At 29.7% G+C, this 18690-nt stretch overlaps 1 protein-coding gene across 1 annotated transcript; it reads right to left on the minus strand.

Annotated features, from left to right (window-relative positions):
* Positions 1–16166: 16166 nt before the first annotated feature.
* Positions 16167–17612, minus strand: LOC107844376. Its single transcript, XM_016688810.1, has 3 exons — positions 17529–17612; positions 17167–17390; positions 16167–16827 (listed from the first exon to the last, which is right to left on the minus strand). The coding sequence occupies exons 1-3, from the start codon at positions 17610–17612 to the stop codon at positions 16167–16169; spliced, it is 969 nt and encodes a 322-aa protein (XP_016544296.1).
* Between the last annotated feature and the right edge of the window lie 1078 nt (positions 17613–18690).

Genomic DNA, 18690 nt, shown 5'->3' on the forward strand with positions numbered 1-18690 from the left:
ACATCTATGGTTACACCATGTGTTTCACTTGCTGCAGACTACTTTTTCTTTCTCTCTATTTTCTGTTTTTTCATCTCAACTCCTTTTCTATTGGAGGCTTCAATTTCATCAGGTTCTTTTCTTCTATTTTTGTCCAATTTACCTTTCTTCGACTCATAGTTAGGGGTCTAAGTAAATTTTCAAGACAACTTTGAGGGCCTATCGATGACTTAAGTCAATTATCTAATATGTTTACAACCAATCGGGGTTATGAAGTCGGTCTGCCGCCATAGTGGAAATACCTAAGAGATCTTGATCGACTCTATGCTGATGTTATAAAAGTTATTCACACAATTAACATATAACGGTTGTCACAGATAAATTTCTAGAATTAGTATTTATCTCTTAAAAGAATAATAATACGAATAATTTCAAAAATATACACTTAACTAACTTATATTACAAAAACTAGCCAAAAATTTACATTACAAATCTTTAGTCCAAAAAGCAATCCGGTATACAATTCTAGGGATCAATTTAATAGCTTTGAATTGTATTTCTTACCATCTAATTTCTTAAAAGGCATTTGTTAAGGTTGAAAAACGTTCTATGATTGTCGTTTTTCTTTCCAAGCTAATTAAGGGAAGCTAGAAAGGATAGCAACAATCTAGGATTGTTGTAAAAGGTTTGGATTGTGGTGATAGTACACTTTGACTTGATGTTATAATGATATTAAATTGATATTCTATATGGTTGTAGGTCATGATTCTTACATTCATTCAATATATTCCTGGATGGTTTTCTACATATAATTAAATTTCTTGTGCATCACGTCTTTTCTTTTCTATTATTTAAGTTTTAAAAAACTAAGCTGGAACGCTTCGTGGAACATAGACCATCACTCTTCTATAAATTTAGAAAACTTAGTAAATGTTTAAGTTAAGACGAAAATTGTTGGAGACCCAATCGCCCATCTTGTGTCTATTTCGGAGTTTTTTATTTTATATTTTTTTTTATATATCTCCTTTAGGGAGCTTCCACCCCTTTGTTTACTGTCCGACTCGAACTCACAAATTTCGATTTGAAAGTGAGAGCAGGGACAGTTCAAGCTTATTAGTGGCTTACGGCTGAAATTAAATTGAGGCTTTAAGTTTTTAAGAAATAAAAAAAAAAATTTAATAAATTTTATTTTCAAAATTACATGATCCTTAATAATATAATTAATGCATTAATCTTTCTTAACATAGTACTTTAGATATATCAAATTTTTTTTAATAATTTTTTTCCTTTATATGAAAAATTATTTTTCCTATAAATAATATTTAATATTTTTCTTAAAAAAATATATAATTTATTATCTCTAATTTTTAATCTCTATCTCTATCTCTAATATCTAATCTCTAATCTCAAACCTCTATCTCTAATATATCAAAAGTGTGAAGATCCTAAATAATATTATTTGAACTTTTTCCCCTTCATTAAAAGTCTCATCTTTATACAAAATTGTCTTTTCACTCTTTTTCTCAAATTATTATTAATATTAGCACTTTGAAATTAATTAAAATCCTTATTTGAGTTAGAAAAGAAATTATAATATTTAACAGTCCTAAATCAATTTAAGTCTTACCTTATATATAATTTGTTAATAAATTAAATAAATGAAAAGAATACAGATTTGAATTGACAAGAACGCAAAAAACATTCGGAGGAAAAAAGGGAACAATAAAAGGGAGATTTACAAAATTAGCCCAGATTTCAACAAAATTGGTGTTTCTAGCTTAGCTTTCAAAATTATTATTTTTTTTCATTTCTGTTTTTTTTCCTCTATATCTCTAGCCTCTACTTGTCTTTCTACTTTTTTACTTTTTTTCTTTTTAATTTCCTTTTTTTGTTTTTTTTCCTCATTTTTATCTTTTTTTTGTTGTATTTTATATTTTATATTTTTTTGTATTTCTAAAAATTATGATTACGTCAAGGACAAATCATGGATGATGACGGATATATTATAACCGTTCATTGTATTTGTATTCACCATCATTTTTTTCTTTTTTCTTTTCTATTTTTCTCATTTTTTTACTTTTTGATTTTTTTTTTCTTTTTTCTTTTTTTGTATTTTTTCTCATTTTTTTCTTTCTCATATTTTCTCCTTTTTTTGGTCTTTTCTTATTTTTTGTTTTTTCCTTCTTTTTGTCTATTTTTATTGTTTCTCCCACTTTTTAATCTTTAGCTTGTATTTCTCTTTTTTTTTTCTTTTTAGTTTTCTTTTTTGCATTTATTGTCTTTTTTATTTCTAGTTTATATTTTTCATATTTTTGAAAAATATGGCTATGTCGGCACAAGTTATAGATGATAACAAAAATACCACAATAGCTTATTGTATTTATATTCATACCATCATTTATATTTTTGTATTCATTAATACAATTGTATTTGTATTTTATAGCTTGTGTTTGTATTTATATTTTCTAGTTCACATTTGTATTTGTATTTTATAATTTTACTTCTTTTTATATTTTATAGTTCACACCATTATTTATATTTTTGTATTCATTGATACAATTATATTTGTACTTTATCATTCGCGCTTATATTTGTATTTGTATTGTATAGTTCGTATTTGTATTTAAATTTTATAATTTCACCATCATTTATATTTCATATAATTTGTACTTGTATTTTAAAAAATTATTTTGTACTTGTAGTTTATAGTTGACTGCATCTTGTATTTGTTTTTCTGATTTTATTTTATTTGTATTTGTATTTATATTTTATTTTTATTGATGCACTTGTATTTTTAAAAGAACTATTTTGTACTAGTATTTGTAAATTGGTCACATATTGTATTTTTATTTGTAATTTCACTTATTTTGTTTATTTATATTTGAACTTGTAGTTAACAATATCATTTGTATTTGTAATTAATTAAAAAAAATTATTATTTTTCTACAAAACTTGCATTTATATCCATTGATACAAATTGTATTTTAACAATACAAATTGAACAATATAAATATAAATGATAAATTACAAAAATACAAATCTTAAACAATACAAATATAATGTTTACATTTATATCAAATGATACATGTTTATACAACTTGAACCATACACATACAAACGATACTTGTTTATATACAAAAACAATACAAATGATAAGCTTGACATACAAATACTAAAAATACATGTGCAATGAATGACACATTGCATATTATATATTTTAGACTCAACTAAATACAATTATTTCATATAATTATTTGTATACAAATACAAATGATAAATTTTATTCACGATTAAAGTATTCAAATACAAATAATAAATTTATTTAAAATATATAGTGTAATACGAATAAATATAAAAAATATATAAAACATAAAATAATGAGAAAAAAGACAAAGAATACAAAAAAATGAAAAATAAAGAAAAAAAGGAGAAAAGATGACAAAAAAGGAAAAAACGAAATAGAAAAGAAAAAAGAAATAAAAGAAAAGCTGGAAAGAAAAAATAAATATAAACAAAAAAAATAGAAAAAAAAAAAAGGAAGAGGTAAGAAAACTGGGAAAATATAAGAAAAAAAGGACAAAAAGAAAAAAAAAAGGGATAAAAAGAAGAAAAAAATAGGAAAAGAAAGAGAAATAGAGAAAAAAATTAAGGGAGAAAATAAAGGAAATAGGCTATAGATTGTATTTAATTTTTAAGAGAGGCTATAAATTGTACTCCCTCTATTTCAAAATAAATCAATTATTGAACTATTTTTTAATGTCCAAAATAAATGAATTATTCATTCTTCAAGAGACCTGTTAGAAATTTCTTCTAATTTATTCTTTTATTTAATGAGGTTCTTAAGTACGTCACATCTTTTAGGAGAGTAATTTAAGAACAGTTGAAAAGATAATAGTAAAAAGTAACCTACAATTTATGTCCCAAAACAGTTTTCTTAAAGGGTGTGTCATACTCTAATAATTCAATTATTTTGGAATGGAGGGAGTAATGAATTGAAACTTAGGTTAAATAGGGTAATAAAGAGCTTATATTTTCTAAGTCATGTAATTATTTCATTGTAAAAAAAGGAAAAAAGAAAAAGAAATAAATTATATAAATGGAAAGAAAACTAATTTGAATTGAAAAGAAACAAAAAAGTGTGGAAGAAAAAAGAGAAAAAAAACAAGAAAGAAAAAAGGAAAAAAAAAATACTAAACCTAAAAACAAAAACAAAAAACATAAAGGTAATTTATTAAATTAAATATATATAAATTGACCTGACAAGGAAAGAAAGTAAACTAAACCTAAAATTTCTTATAAATGGATAATCCTTCTTTTCTACAATAATATGTCCACAATGTAATTGTCAAATAAATTTTTTCAATATTATCATTGTTTATAAATTTGATTGTAATTTAAGGTATGTTTTTGAAAATTTTAGTTTTTGATGTTTACAATTTTGATAATATCTATGATTACAGAAATAATTTGCTTGCGATTTGAGGTAAGTTTTCTAAAATTTTATTATGTTCTCGAAGTTTATAATAATAAATCATCATGTGTTCGTGATAGACTAATTGAGAAGTTTTTAGTGAAATATTAATAGTATCTATGATTGAAGAGACAATTTTTCTTGTGATTTGAGATAAGGTTTTCAAAATTTTAGTATGTTTTTTATGTTATAAAAAATTATCATGTATTTCTGATAGATAGTTACTAATTGAGAAGTTTTCTTTTATGATTTTAGTATGTCCTTGATATTTAAATAATAAATTACCATGTATTTAGATAGATAATTGCTAATTGAGATGTAAAATTATTATTGATATTTTTTTATTTTTTTTTTTTTTGGGGGGGGGGGGGGGGGGGGGGGGGGTTGTCTATGAGGAAAAAAAAATCCTAGAATATATGGTGAGAGGAAACAAGGAAAATATTTATAGATAATTTTTTTCCCATATATGATATTTGGAGGTTTAGTTAAATTAACGATCTAGCTTCTAAATTATACTAACTGAATTGAATTCTAATGACATCAAATAATTTCATTCAAAAATAAAATTAAAAGAGGTGAAAGTAGAATTTTAATCCAATGACTATATATTTATAGTACGATAGGAATGTTTATTTATTAATCAAGATATATTTTCTTTTATAATATTGAAGTGATTTTATAAAACTGAATTCATTGAACGAGGTACACGTGCGAGGCGTATACCCTAAACTAGTTGTTAAAAATGAGGCCCCTCAAATTTAGTGCCTAAGGTGGTCGCCTTTTTCTCAATGAAGTAGAGTCGCCTCTAAATGAGAGATGCTTACCATCCGAGCAACTGCCTCTTGTCTTCTACTTTAAGAATCAAGTCTATCGGTTCACATTTTTTCTATTCTCGTTCGTGTATCCTCCAAAAATTATAGCAACATAAAACTTGCAACCGAGAAACAAATATATCTTGAATAAATCGGTAGTAACTAAGCTATTGGAGTAGCTGCAACACTTGTTCTTTCTATTTGAAATCTCGTAGCTTTGAACACAGGGACAAAACTAGAAGCCCAACTACAAATTTGTTGAATTCAGTAATTTTTGTTCAAATAATGTATTTATTGTCATTGATAAAGGTTATGTTTGAATCAATTTTGAAACAAATACATCGGTTAAAAGTTTTTTTGAGTTATGCTTTAATTAATTTTGAAACAAAATGCATCTGTTAAAAGATTTTGAGTTACAAAGCACATGAATGTGAATTTGATAATTCATTCTTCATTAAGTTTTACGTTTTTGATTCTTCAAAGAATGGTATATTTTGTTTTACAATATTCAGGAACCTATTAACTATTACTTAATTAATATTCTTATCCTATAACTAGTGTTTTTTTATTTGAAAAGATAAGCACTCAACAAAATACTTTTTAGTTGAATAAAAACAGAGAGACATTGATCAAATGGTGAGTCACCAATTCAAGAATAGAAGAGCAACATTGTTGAATGCTACTTGTTTTGTAGCTTAGTTGAATTGCAAAGATAGAGTTGTAATTAATTCTTCTGTTTGCTCGTGGGAGAGACTCCAATTATCTTCAAGAGTGTATTATCGTTCCTCTAAGTGAAGAAAGTTTTATTTTAAATTTCTTGTAAAATTATCATTATTATTCTAACAATTTAAAGATATCTGTCTCAATGACTTCTACATCAATATTGAATAGTATTTCATCTTTGCCCAATTCGAATTTTAAAATATTTTATGGCAAAGACCTTCCTAGATGTCATAAAAAGTTGGAATCCTTTTAAAGACGATTAAAGTTGGGATATGTTTGTCATGACTCGAGATGAGGCCCTGACCGCGATGGGCATTCCGAACCACGAAGACCCGATAGACCCCTTAGCATACTATCATAAGTATAATTCATATGAAACTGAAGTGCGGAAGGTATAGTGATATTTAATGAAAAAATTATACACAAATCATGTCAAAAGTGTTATGACAATACAATAAGCCAATCTCCTCTATGAAGTCTGTACTGAATACTAACTGTCTAGGCCAGGACAAGGCCCCCGATTGGATCATAAACTGAAAGTAGTCAACATATGAATAAATGACTTCCGAAATATGGATAGCTCACCAATTCTGTCATTATCACAAATGTTCTACTGATGTGATGGACCACGTGATTGTGCCTCGGAACCTGTATTATGGGAGGATCAATACTTGGAAAGTATTGTTATACAAAACAATCCAAAAATAACATACATTTCATGTAAAACAATCGAGAGCATCTTTGTAACTAATTTAGCATAATAAAGATAAAAATACATGGGCATACTTAAAAGTTTCAGTCAACCTCATAAAATATAAACTCAACTCCTTACTTTAATTCTGAGCTAAATGATACCCCCTACAACTTAGTACCCACGGGCTATATGAATCCGCCATTAACTCGTCGGCCAAGCCCCCAACCTAAGTTTTTCGCAAGGGCTGGAGTTTCTACTATCTGATACGCCAAAATCATATAGCAAGCGTACAATCTATATTGCAAGACATCATAAATCCGTATCGATAAAACACGATTTCAGGCAATACGTTATCTAAACTCACGCCTTCTTCAGGTAATCATCTAACTCTCTTAGTGCCCATTTTAACCTCTTAAAATCATTGTTCATGTTTGTAAAAAGTTCGTCTCTTATTTTGTTAAGTGCATTTCATAACAGAGTATCGTCATATCCAGATATGCAAGTCATATCATATTGTATCACATTATATCCATAACCTTTCTTATTCAAAAGCATGTTAATGACCACCAAAAGATTTAAACATCACATGAGAGTTCTTATTTCAAATAGCATATGAAACTTATGCAAAACATTCTCTTTTTAATACTATAACATGTGGTGGTCAAATCTTATATAAAGCACATGCAAATTCTTCATTAGAAAACAAGAGCATTTAGATTAATAATCACCTCTTTGAAAACATGTTAAATAACAATGCATAATAGATAAATAAGCATTTAAAACTCAAGAATTATCATCATTTATAAAACAGTCTAACACTAGTCACAAATGAATCTCATGATTTTAAAAAAAGGGACTTATAGTTCATGCTCTCAAATCTACTTCAAAATTCATAACGGATAGTAAGCATTTAAACTCAAGCTTTTAAATCATCCATTTGAGCAACCCGTAACATGTTAATACAATAAATTTCATCATGAGAGGGAAATTTCGTAAGTCATGTTCTAAAATCACTTTTCGAAACTCATAACATATGTATACATGATTATAACTCAAGTTCATGATAGAACCACCTAGTAATTTCATAATTTCATCAAACATGGGTTCATGATGCATGCTCTCCAAATGATTTACAAAAACACATTACATATACATACATATATATTTTTAAAACTTATTAAAAATATTAAACTTATGCCCATGAGAGTTAGGATAGTCCCACGTACCTTTTCATAGAAGAAAATTGAATAATAACCTTGAGTTTGGAATCTACTGCTTAAGAATTGAGAAATACCTCCTTGATGACCTTGAGAGGAAGAGGATGAGGGTTTGGGGCTTTCAATTGGTCTTGGGACGATTTTAGGGTTATATGACAAATTGGGGGAGTTATGGGGGGTTAAAGGACCTTTCTGCACTTGATTTAATGTGAAAAATACGTGTTTTAATATTTGGGAAAAGGTATTTAAGCCACAGACTCAAACCTGGAGAAAAATCTTTGCCTCGCGACCCCAAATGTGATGCAGCAACATTTCCTCGCGATCCAATCACGCACCCTGGACAGTGTCTCACTAAAATAATGTTTGATTTTGAACTCGGATTGACGAACGGTCAATTGAGTTGGAAAGAGGACTCAAAGGGATTTAATGTTATATATAATGGGCCACATAACTCCTTATATTCTAGGAGTAATGATCGTTGAAAGTTGATTCAAGAAAAATCATCAATTAAAACTCAACCGGTAAGAAAGTGCTCAACTTAACTTTGAGCTAGGAGATTTTTATCACATATACTCATCTACAAAGATATTCTCACACTAAAGCATTATTATCTACACTTATTTCTAACTAGAAACCATTAGGTTTGAATCTATATACGTAGGAATGACAGTTTAAACTCTAGCTCGAAAATGTGGGGTGTTAAAATGTTCTTAAAAAATCTTGTCCTAATGTTCCTGGTTCTGAGGTAGCATCTGATGAGGCTACTTTGATTAAAGAATAAATTTTCAAGTGATAATATAATAATTATTCATGAAATAATTATATTCTTAGAGAGATATGTGTAAAATATTATGATCAATACTGTGTTAAATGCAAATTTGCTAAAGAGATATGGGACACTCTTTAAGCTATTTATTTAGCAGAAGAATTATTTTCTAAGAAATTTCTTATTTCAAATTATATGGAGTTCAAAATGATTGATGACAAGTCAATCACTGAACAAGTATAAGAATTTCAACTTATAGCTAATAAAATTTCTATATCTGAAATTGTTCTTGATGAAAACATCTATGTTGATGTTGTTGTATCAAAACTTCCTCTATCTTGAAAAGAATACCAAAGCAAACTCTTACACAAAAATAAAGATTTGACTCTTGAATAATTATTGCAACACTTGCAAATTGAACAAACGACTCGATACCGCCATAATAATATTTTGAAAGAGCCTGCCATGAAAACTCATATGGTTGAAGAAAAATCAATTAAGAAGGAACCTGAAAACAAGAACTTTTCAAAGGCAAAAAAGACTATAAATTTCAAGCGTAATGGTGTCAATTTTAAACCTGGTGAATGTTATCATTGTCACAAAATTGGTCACTATGCATGTGATTGTAGAATTCTCAAAGCTGAAAAGAAGAAAAAAAGCAAATAAAAATAAAAAAAGATGAATTGAGTCAATGATCGTAGAAGTCTTTGTAATGGAAGATCAAGTGAAATGATGAATAGATACCAGCGCAACTCGTCAGATATCGGGCAATCGAAATTCTTTCAAGACCGCTGAACTAGTGGGGGAGGGTAAATTTTATATATGAAAAACTCATCCTCTGCTAAGGTTGTGGAAAAAGAACCTGTTGAACTGAAATGTACTTCTGAAAAGATAGTTACATTGATGGACGTATTGCATGTTTCTGATATTTAAAAGAACTGGGTATCAGGTACGTTTTTTTCGAAGCATGATTTTAAAATAGTTTTTGAAGAAGATAAGTTTATTTTATCTAAAAATGGCATGTTTATTGAAAAGGTTATGTTTCAAATAGAATGTTTAAGCTTAATATTGAAAATGAAAATATTCTTGCTTATCTTATGGAGTCTTTGGACTTATGTCGTGAACGTCTTGGGCATGTGAATTTTAGATCCATTCAACTTATGGTGAATAATGGATTTAATCAAATAATATGAAAAGAATCATACCACTAAGTGTCTTGTAGTAAATACAAGATTACAAAAAAACCCTTTAAGACAGTTGAAAGGACTTTCACACTTTTACAATTAATTCACACTGATATTTGTGAGATGAGTTGTTTATCGCGTCATGAAAAAAAGTATTTTATCACTTTCATTGATGACTACTCAAGATATACATATGTCTTTTCATTGAAAACAAAAGATGAAACATTTGAAACTTTATTAAAGCAGAGGTTGAAAGTAAATTAAGTCTGAAGATTAAATCAATTAGATATGATAGAGGTGGAGAGTACTTAAAATAAGATTTTATTGATTTTTGTGAAAAAAAAAGACATTGAAAAATAATTCATCATGTTTTATTCACCACAACAAAATGGTGTAGCATAAAGAAAAAATAGGACTTTCATAGAAATGGTTAATTCTATGATTTATGGATCTGATATATCTAAAAATTTATGGACTGAAGTCTTACTTTCATCATGTCATATTTTGAATATAATTACTTCCAGAAATCATGATGCAGAACCATAAGAACTTTGGAATAATAAAAAGTCAAATATAAATTATTTTAAATTATTGGGTTGCTTGGCTCATATTCGATTAACAGATCAATATTTAACTAAGATTGTCTATAGAGGAGTAGATTGTGTGTTTATTGGTTACTTACAAACCAATAAGGCTTATAGATTTTTAAATCTTGAGATCCTAAGATCTCACACGATTACTGAATCTTTACATGCTAAATTTTTTGAGCATATATTTTTCAAAAAAAAATTTTTTTGAACAATATGTAAGTTCTTGTATTTCTCCTCTTAAAAGAAAAATAATTGAGTCATTGAAAGAAATTCAATCAAGATGTAGCTCAATATCATCCAAATCAAAGAACTTTGGACCTAATTTTCAAGCTTACTTGGTTGAAAAAGATTTTGAAAGTTATGCTGAAGCTATGTCTTCATATAATGCTCCTTTTTTATGTGAAGACATTGATGAAATGCATTATATCATATCAAACAACATAAATTTTATCAGATCTTCCTCTTGAATGTAAACCAATTGATTATCGGTGAATTTTTAGGAAGAAAATGAAATTTGGTGGTACTTTAGCAAAGGACAAATGTAAGACCCCGCATTTTCGGGCTAGTCTTCGAACCATCGTTCCTACGTGTATAAGCTATAATGTAAATGATTCCCATATGAATATAAGTTTCATGATCTTTATCCTCGTGTTTAATATGCTTTTAAGGTGAAAAATATTCATAAGAATCACTTAGAACAAAGTTGAGCTAAGAGCCTTTGATTCGTCCAAAGCTTGATATTCAATTCTACAAGGGTCTATTTTGAACATATATAATTTTTTATATACATATAATTTTGCAGCTCAAGACCCACCAAATAGTATATAATTGAATTAGCTTTTCAACGATACTAATTTCGCCTTAATTCGATACCCGAATAAAAAGTTAAGGCATTTTTCGTGAGAGGCAGTAAGCCGACGCGATTGGGGTGCGGCACGGCGGTCCTCAATGCAATGAGCGACGCGACACATTACTGTCCCTGACGCGATAGGCGATGTGATACAGAGCTATTTCACCCGTTGTTTCAGTTCCTAAAGAGTCTAGGGGCAATTTAGTCACTTTCCCTCACCCAAATTCATCCATAACACTTAATTTCAGCCCCCAAAAGCATTAGATATATTATTTTTCATCTTTTTATCTCCAATAAAATGCTAGCCCCCTCAAGAACACCAAGAACTTCATCAAATTTTCTTTATGAAAAGCAAGAACCCAAGCTTCCTAATTCAAGAACTTCAAGAACATCATTAGAAATTCAAAGTTCAAGCTTCTACATCTAATTAATCTAATAAGGTAAGTGGGAGTTCATCCATGAGTCCCCTTTCACCCATGGAGCCCAAAAACCCATTCTTTAAGTTCAAAGTTAGGATATTTACATGTTAATATGAATTGTATCCATGAAACCTTTATGAATGTTGATCATGTATCATGTTTGCAAATGGTTTTTATTGGAATTGCCTTGATATGCTCGAATGGTGATTTTCACATGATTAAATCCTTAACCTATGTTTCTATATTGAAATTTATGTGATTTTCATGGTTTAACTACTCCCATGTTTTAACTCATAATCCTCATATGTTTGATTTCAAGTTAAGAGTACATGTGTTTTCAAGTGGAATGAGTCAATACATGTTTTGAATGTTATGATCTTCATATCAAATCCTTAAGTTGTGAATTAATCCATGTAGCCATGATAAGGGTCTCCACATGTTTGATAAAATTCTCATAATGTTCAATTAAATTACAAAGTGAATCCCCAAGTTATGAATTTTGCCATTTAACTCTATTGTTCCCTTATGTTTAAGACATTCTTATGTTCAAGATATGATTTTTACATGTTTTGATGAAATTTTCATGTTCAAGTTTATGATTCCCAAGTGTTTGATGAAATACCCTAATGATTGGGTTTTGAATACTGACTACTTATCATATCCCAAAGTTTAAGTATGTCCTATTGCTATTGTTATCGAGTCCTGGGGGTTATAAATATCCAAAACCTTAGTTGTTTACTTAGTCTCAGTATTTTCAGAATAGTCTTAGGTATGTTATGAGCAATATCAGTTTAGTCGGTTATTATAATTAGTAAACTTAGATCAATTCAGTAATCCGAGTCAGTTCAATTGGGAGTAGGATTCAGCATCGAGCGAATCCAGGGATGGGGGCATTCCTGCCAGTATAGGGTTTGACCCTTAGTGGCATTCCCTGAGTTACAGATCTACGTAGCCAACATAGATTGAGATATCTTCCTGCCAGATTAGGGTTAACATACACATATATCCCATAAGTCTTCCTGCCAGATTAGAGGTGACACAACCATTGTTAGTACCTGTGGCACGATACTAACACCCTTCCAACTAGGGTTATAGGTTGGACCCCGATCTGCTCAGATTGGGGCATGTCGGTTAGATGATACCTCCTACAGTTTCAGTTTCGGTATTCAGTTCAGAACTCAATTTAGTTCTACTTGACCATTGCATACAGTTATCAAATTTCAGTATTTTAGTTTACAGACTATTTCAGAATCATATTATATGCTTGGTCATGCATCCTCAAAATTTACAAGTTTTCATGCATTTGTGCTCAGCTATCTCATATTGTTCAGTAGTCCGTATTCATATATTAGAAACTCAGTATGCATACGTTAGTTATCCCTTTTTTCTTAGATTTTACTCATTTCGTCACCCAGGCATCAGCTATTCAGTTAATCAGATCAGTTCAGTGCATATAGGTTTGTTTTTGAATGTTCATGTATCCATGTTTTACCGTATCTCAGCTTTGCTTCTACTTATATTATAAAAGAAAAGTTTTAAGAAGCTAAGTGTAGTGATTCACCATCTTATTAGCTTATCTTTGTTACTCATTTTTTAATATGTTTCCAGCTTTCAGTTTACTCCAGCTTTCAGTTTACTCCAGCCTATTGGTGAGTCTACTCACATTTAGTATGCATGCTTTAAAATTGAATATATATAATTAGTTTTACTTATTGCATTCATCCCCCGCTTACTCAGTACATTCCAGAAGTACTGATCCACGTATATGTTTATGTGCTACATTGTCTCATAATGTACGTACCATTTACAGCCTATGCATCATGATCAGACAATTGCAGTTTCCAGACAGCAGGTGATGAGTTCTCTTATTTCAGAAACTCCAGACAGTTTTAGTTCATGTACAATTCACTTATTTTTCATATGTATTGATTAGTGGTAGTTGGAGGCATGTCCCATCTATCTATAGTCAGTATAGTAGAGGCTTCATAGATGTCAGTCAGAGTTAGTCATGAATTTCAGTTTCTTCCTTCAGATTTATCAGATTGTAAAACTTTATCAGTTACATACTATAGTAGATTTCTAGTATAATTATGTTTCTGCACAGCAAAACTTGTTATTTAATGTATTACAACTTAGTTGCTTAATAGTATGCCAGTTCATGGGTTAGCTTGGGATCACTTGTGGTTCCAAGCACCGTGTGCGTCCAGGGTGTACTCCCGGAGCGTTACAACAAAGCTCACTTAATATCTAAAGGTCTTACTCAATTGAAAGATATTGATTATTTTGATACTTTTACACCTGTAGATCAGATGACTTATATTCTTCTCTTAATTACTTTAGAAATAATTCATGGTCTTATAATTCGTCAGTTGGATATGAAGACTACACTCCTGAATGAAGACCTAGATGAAGAAGTTTACATGAAATAATCAGAAGGATTTGTCATTTCTGGTCATGAACAAAAAGTTTGTAAGCTTCTTAAATATCTTTATGGATTAAAACAAGCTCCAAAGCAATGACATGAGAAATTTTAAAATGTTATGATTTCTAGTGGCTACTTAATCAATGGTGAAGATATTTGCATATTTAGTAAATTGTTAGAAAATTTTGGTGTAATAATATGTCTTTATGTAGATGACATATTGATATTTGAAATTGATATTGAAAGAGTCAAAGAAATAAAATACTTTCTTGTTTCTCAGTTTGAAATAAAAGATCTTGGAGAAGCTAATATGATTTTAGACATCAAAATTATATGACCAACAGATGGTTTGAATCTCACTCAATTAAGTTATATTGAGAAGGTTCTGAAGAGGTTTTGTCATTTTGACGACAAGTCTTCTCCCACACCATTTGACCCTAACATCAAACTACTGCGAAACTTTGGTGATATTCTTGATCAATTGATATTTTCTCAAATTTTTGAGTCTTATGCATGCCATGCATTGTACCAAGCCAGATATTGATTATGCAGGAGAAATTTTGAGTAAGTTTACTGGTATTTTGGAGTTGGACATTACAATACTTTAATTCGTGTTTTAAGGTATTTGAAGGGTACAAAATTTTGGTTTGCATTATTCTACCTTTCCAACATTTCTTGAAAGATATAGTGATGCTACTTGAAATTTTGATCCGAATGAATCTAAATCTATTACTGCTCGAATTTTTGCTTTGGCTGGAGCAGCAATATCTTAAAAATCAAAGAAGCAGACATGTATTACTCACTCAACCATGAAGTTAGAATTCATTGCTATGTCTTCTGCTGGAGAAGAAACTGATTAACTGCAGAGTATACTGATACATATTCCATTATAGGGTAAGTCAATACCACTTTTAAGTATCTATTGTGATAACAATCTGCTATATTTTGAGCTTTAAGTGATTGTTACAATGGAAAGTCAAGAAAATTTCATCTCAAACACAATCATGTGAGAAAGATTATTGGAGGATGGCATAATATTGCTTCAATATGTGAAGTCCAGACTGACTTTAGCAGATCCTTTATCTAAAGGGCTAGACAAAAAAATTAGTGGTACAAACTTGTAATGAAATAGGAATAAAATATGTTGTAGATTGATTGTACTTTATGGTAACCCTACTTAATGATGTAATCTTGGGTTTAAAGGAAAAACAATTAAAGTCACAGTTGTGAAGCACATCAATAAAATTCTCTTTTTCCTTAGAGAGTGAGTAAATGTGCATAAGTTGAGATTTTTTTCTCTTGATGAATCTATAAAAGCGATCTCTATTGGAGTAAATAATAACACTCTTGATAGATTTGACAGTATTCCTACAAAAGAAAAGAGTGAGATTATATTCTCTTAATAAGTCTATACATCGACTTTGATTGGAGTGTGCAAAAAAACTCTTGATAGATTTATCGATACTTTCTTGTAAAAAAGGATGAAATTAATTTCTCTTAATGAAATTCATAGACTATCTGATCAGAGTATGCAAAGTTACTCTTGATGAATTCACCGCACTAAATGCAAAGTGGAGGCCACTTCAATAAGATTTTAATAGAAAAATTTTAAAGCACTTAGCTAAAAGGATTCAGGACACATGGCCATAAGGTGTCAAAGGATTTTGCTTTTCACCGAAATATAGTAATATGATGGAGTATTTTTATACTTCATTCAAATAACCACTTAGTTTAAAATTTGTTCACTATGTAGTCAATGATTTAGAAAGTCTTCACTAGCTAATGGTTCAAGTCTAAAAGACACCATTATTGATCAGAGACGAACCCAAGATTTGAAGATAGGGGGTGCACCATTATTTTGAACATAGTCATTTCAATTATCAACTACATAATTTAGCATACAACTCTTTTAAACTTAAAAATTATAAAAAATTATGAGCAAAGTATAAATTTTAAAATGATCAAGTGTCATTAATTTAGCACTAATATAACAAAAGTAGATCATCCTTTCATACTGGACATCGACGCATTTTCATATTCTAAAAATGGTCAATGATTGCATCGTTGCTTATATTTACAAATATATCCTTCTCAATGTAACAAACTATACAATCACTTAAAAATGCATCACCAATACTGTTATGCAATTCATTCTTGATATGCTTCATGGATAAAAAAACTTTCTCTACAGTTGCAGTAGCGACTGGTAGAAACAAGGTCAACTTCACAAGTAAGTACACAAGAGAATAAGTTTTCACAAGATTTGTGTTAACCAGTGCTTCTGCCAAATCACCAATTTCTTTCAAATTAGAGAATATAGGATCACCACGTCGCATGTGTATAATGAAAGTATCAAGTTGGTAACTAAGCTCCCGAAGCTTTAATTCACCAAACTCATCTGGATAATGTTCGGCCAATAACATTATTTTTTCCTTATCAAAATTAGCAAAAGCATTAGATGGATTCAATATTGCCATACCAATAAGCAAGTTACCACTCACAACATCAAAATGATTATTAAGCTCTTGAAGTTGAAAGTCAATTATAGTATAAAAGAGCTCAACACGTAAGTGATGTGAGTAAGTAACACTAGAAGGCCTACGGTTTAAATTTTTGGGAAGATAAAAATTATCCATCTTAGGTACCAAGATTTCATGTTTATCATAAAATACACGAACTTCATTCATCAAAGCATCCCATCTATCAACAATTGCAATATTGTCTTAGTAATGTCAAGAAATATTATAGCATTAACAATATCTTGCTCTTTCCTTTGTAATGATGCACTCAACTCATTGGACATTACCAATATCTGCAATATCAAGTGAAGTAAGAAAACAAATTCAAATTCATTGATCATAGTAAAAAAAAAAAAAAAGCTCTTGCTTGCAATATATCATTGGGATTAGAGCCTTCACATTTAATCGTATCAAGAACATGAGCTATAGATGAAAATAAAATAATAAAGTTATCCAATGTTCTAAAATATGATCCCCAACGATGTCATCTGGCCTTTGAAGCCCTCGTTCTTGATTTTACCCTTTTTCACTTTGAACTTCACAACTTTCTAGTAGTTGCTCCAATATTTCTGCTTGATGATCCCGAAGTTTATCTCTGAGCTTAAATGATGCTCCCATCACATTCAACACATTAGTAATAATAGCAAAAAAATCATCCACAAGCAAATATTTTTTGGCAACGGCTACAAGTGTCAATTGTAATTGGTGAGCAAAACAATGGATGCAATATGCCGATGGAGTTTCCTACAAAATCAAAGCTTTAAGACCATTCATCTCTCCTTGCATGTTACTAGCTCCATCATAGCCTTGTCCACGTATTTTAGATGTACTTAAAGAATGTCTCATAAGCACAGAGCATATTGTTTCCTTCTATGTTTTTGCCGATGTATCACCAACACGAACAATAGCAATAACTCGCTCATTCACTTTATCATTTTTGTTAACATACCTCAACGCAACGACCATTTATTCATGGTGTGATATATCCTTGAATTCATCAACTAAAATTTTAAAAAAATCTCCATCCAAGTCATCAATTATAGCTTTCACGGTTTCTTGTGCACAAGCACTCATAATATCCTTTTGAATTTTTGAAGAAGTCATCATAGCATTTTTTGGAGAATGTTTTAGAATAACATTATTCAAATCGGGAAGCATTTTTTCCAACCATTCCAAAAGACCTAGAAAAAGGCCTTTATTTTGAGAAAATTCACTTTCATCATGACCTCTAAAAGACAATTCGATTTTCAAGAGAAATCTTGCCACATTATTTGATGCCTCTAAACGAGTATGATGCTTACTTCTTATTTTCTCAGATTGCTTGTTCAAAGCAACTTGAATTGATTGAGATTGATTCTCAAAATCTAGCATCTTATTGAAACATCTTCTGTGGACACTATTCACTTCATCGACATGTAATTAAAATCGTTCCAAACTATGATTCCAAGTCTTAAAGTCGATTTTCGTGAAAAAGTCACCTGCATTGCCCTTTACATAATCATTTTTAAATAAATAGCAACACAAGCAAAATGCAACATCTTTCTTCACACTATACTCTATCCACCTAGAATATGAACCCTCGTATCATGTCGAATTAAATTGATGCATTTTCGTTCCAATTCTAATTTGAGGAAATTGAGAAAGAACTAGTTGAAAAGGTACTCGTTGAATATAGTGTCTTCTCACTTGATCTCGTGTCGTAGAGTGATATTCATGAATTGATTTTCTTTCTCCAGGATCGAATTTAAATTAGTTCACATCAAACTCTTCTATAAGACGGGAAGAATTGTCTTTAAAACTAGAACTTGATTGAGGAGAAAAATATCTATCCATTTCGATTCACAAGAATCAATAAAAAATTCCTACAAAATAAAATTTTCGTCACAAATATAAGTAAGTATAACATTACTTATAGAGGAATCACACCCCATCTTCCATATTACAAAATAAATAAAATATAATAAAGAAATCTCACCATTACAAAAAAAAAATGCATAAATTCAATTGGGGAATCACACCCCTCCTTTCATAAAATAATAAAAAC

The sequence above is a fragment of the Capsicum annuum genome, chromosome 1 (assembly GCF_002878395.1).
Source record: "Capsicum annuum cultivar UCD-10X-F1 chromosome 1, UCD10Xv1.1, whole genome shotgun sequence".
Lineage (NCBI taxonomy): Eukaryota > Viridiplantae > Streptophyta > Magnoliopsida > Solanales > Solanaceae > Capsicum > Capsicum annuum.

Excerpts from the sequence above, each read along its gene's own strand:
- LOC107844376 (XM_016688810.1), bottom strand. The coding sequence starts at position 17,612 with ATGGTCGTTGCGTTGAGGTATGTTAACAAAAATGATAAAGTGAATGAG. Across the intron at positions 17,391-17,528 it reads TTCGTGTTGGTGATACATCG|GAAACTCCATCGGCATATTG; the intron begins GCAAAAACATAG and ends TTGATTTTGTAG. Across the intron at positions 16,828-17,166 it reads GAAGTTCAAAGTGAAAAAGG|ATGGGATGCTTTGATGAATG; the intron begins GTAAAATCAAGA and ends AATTGTTGATAG.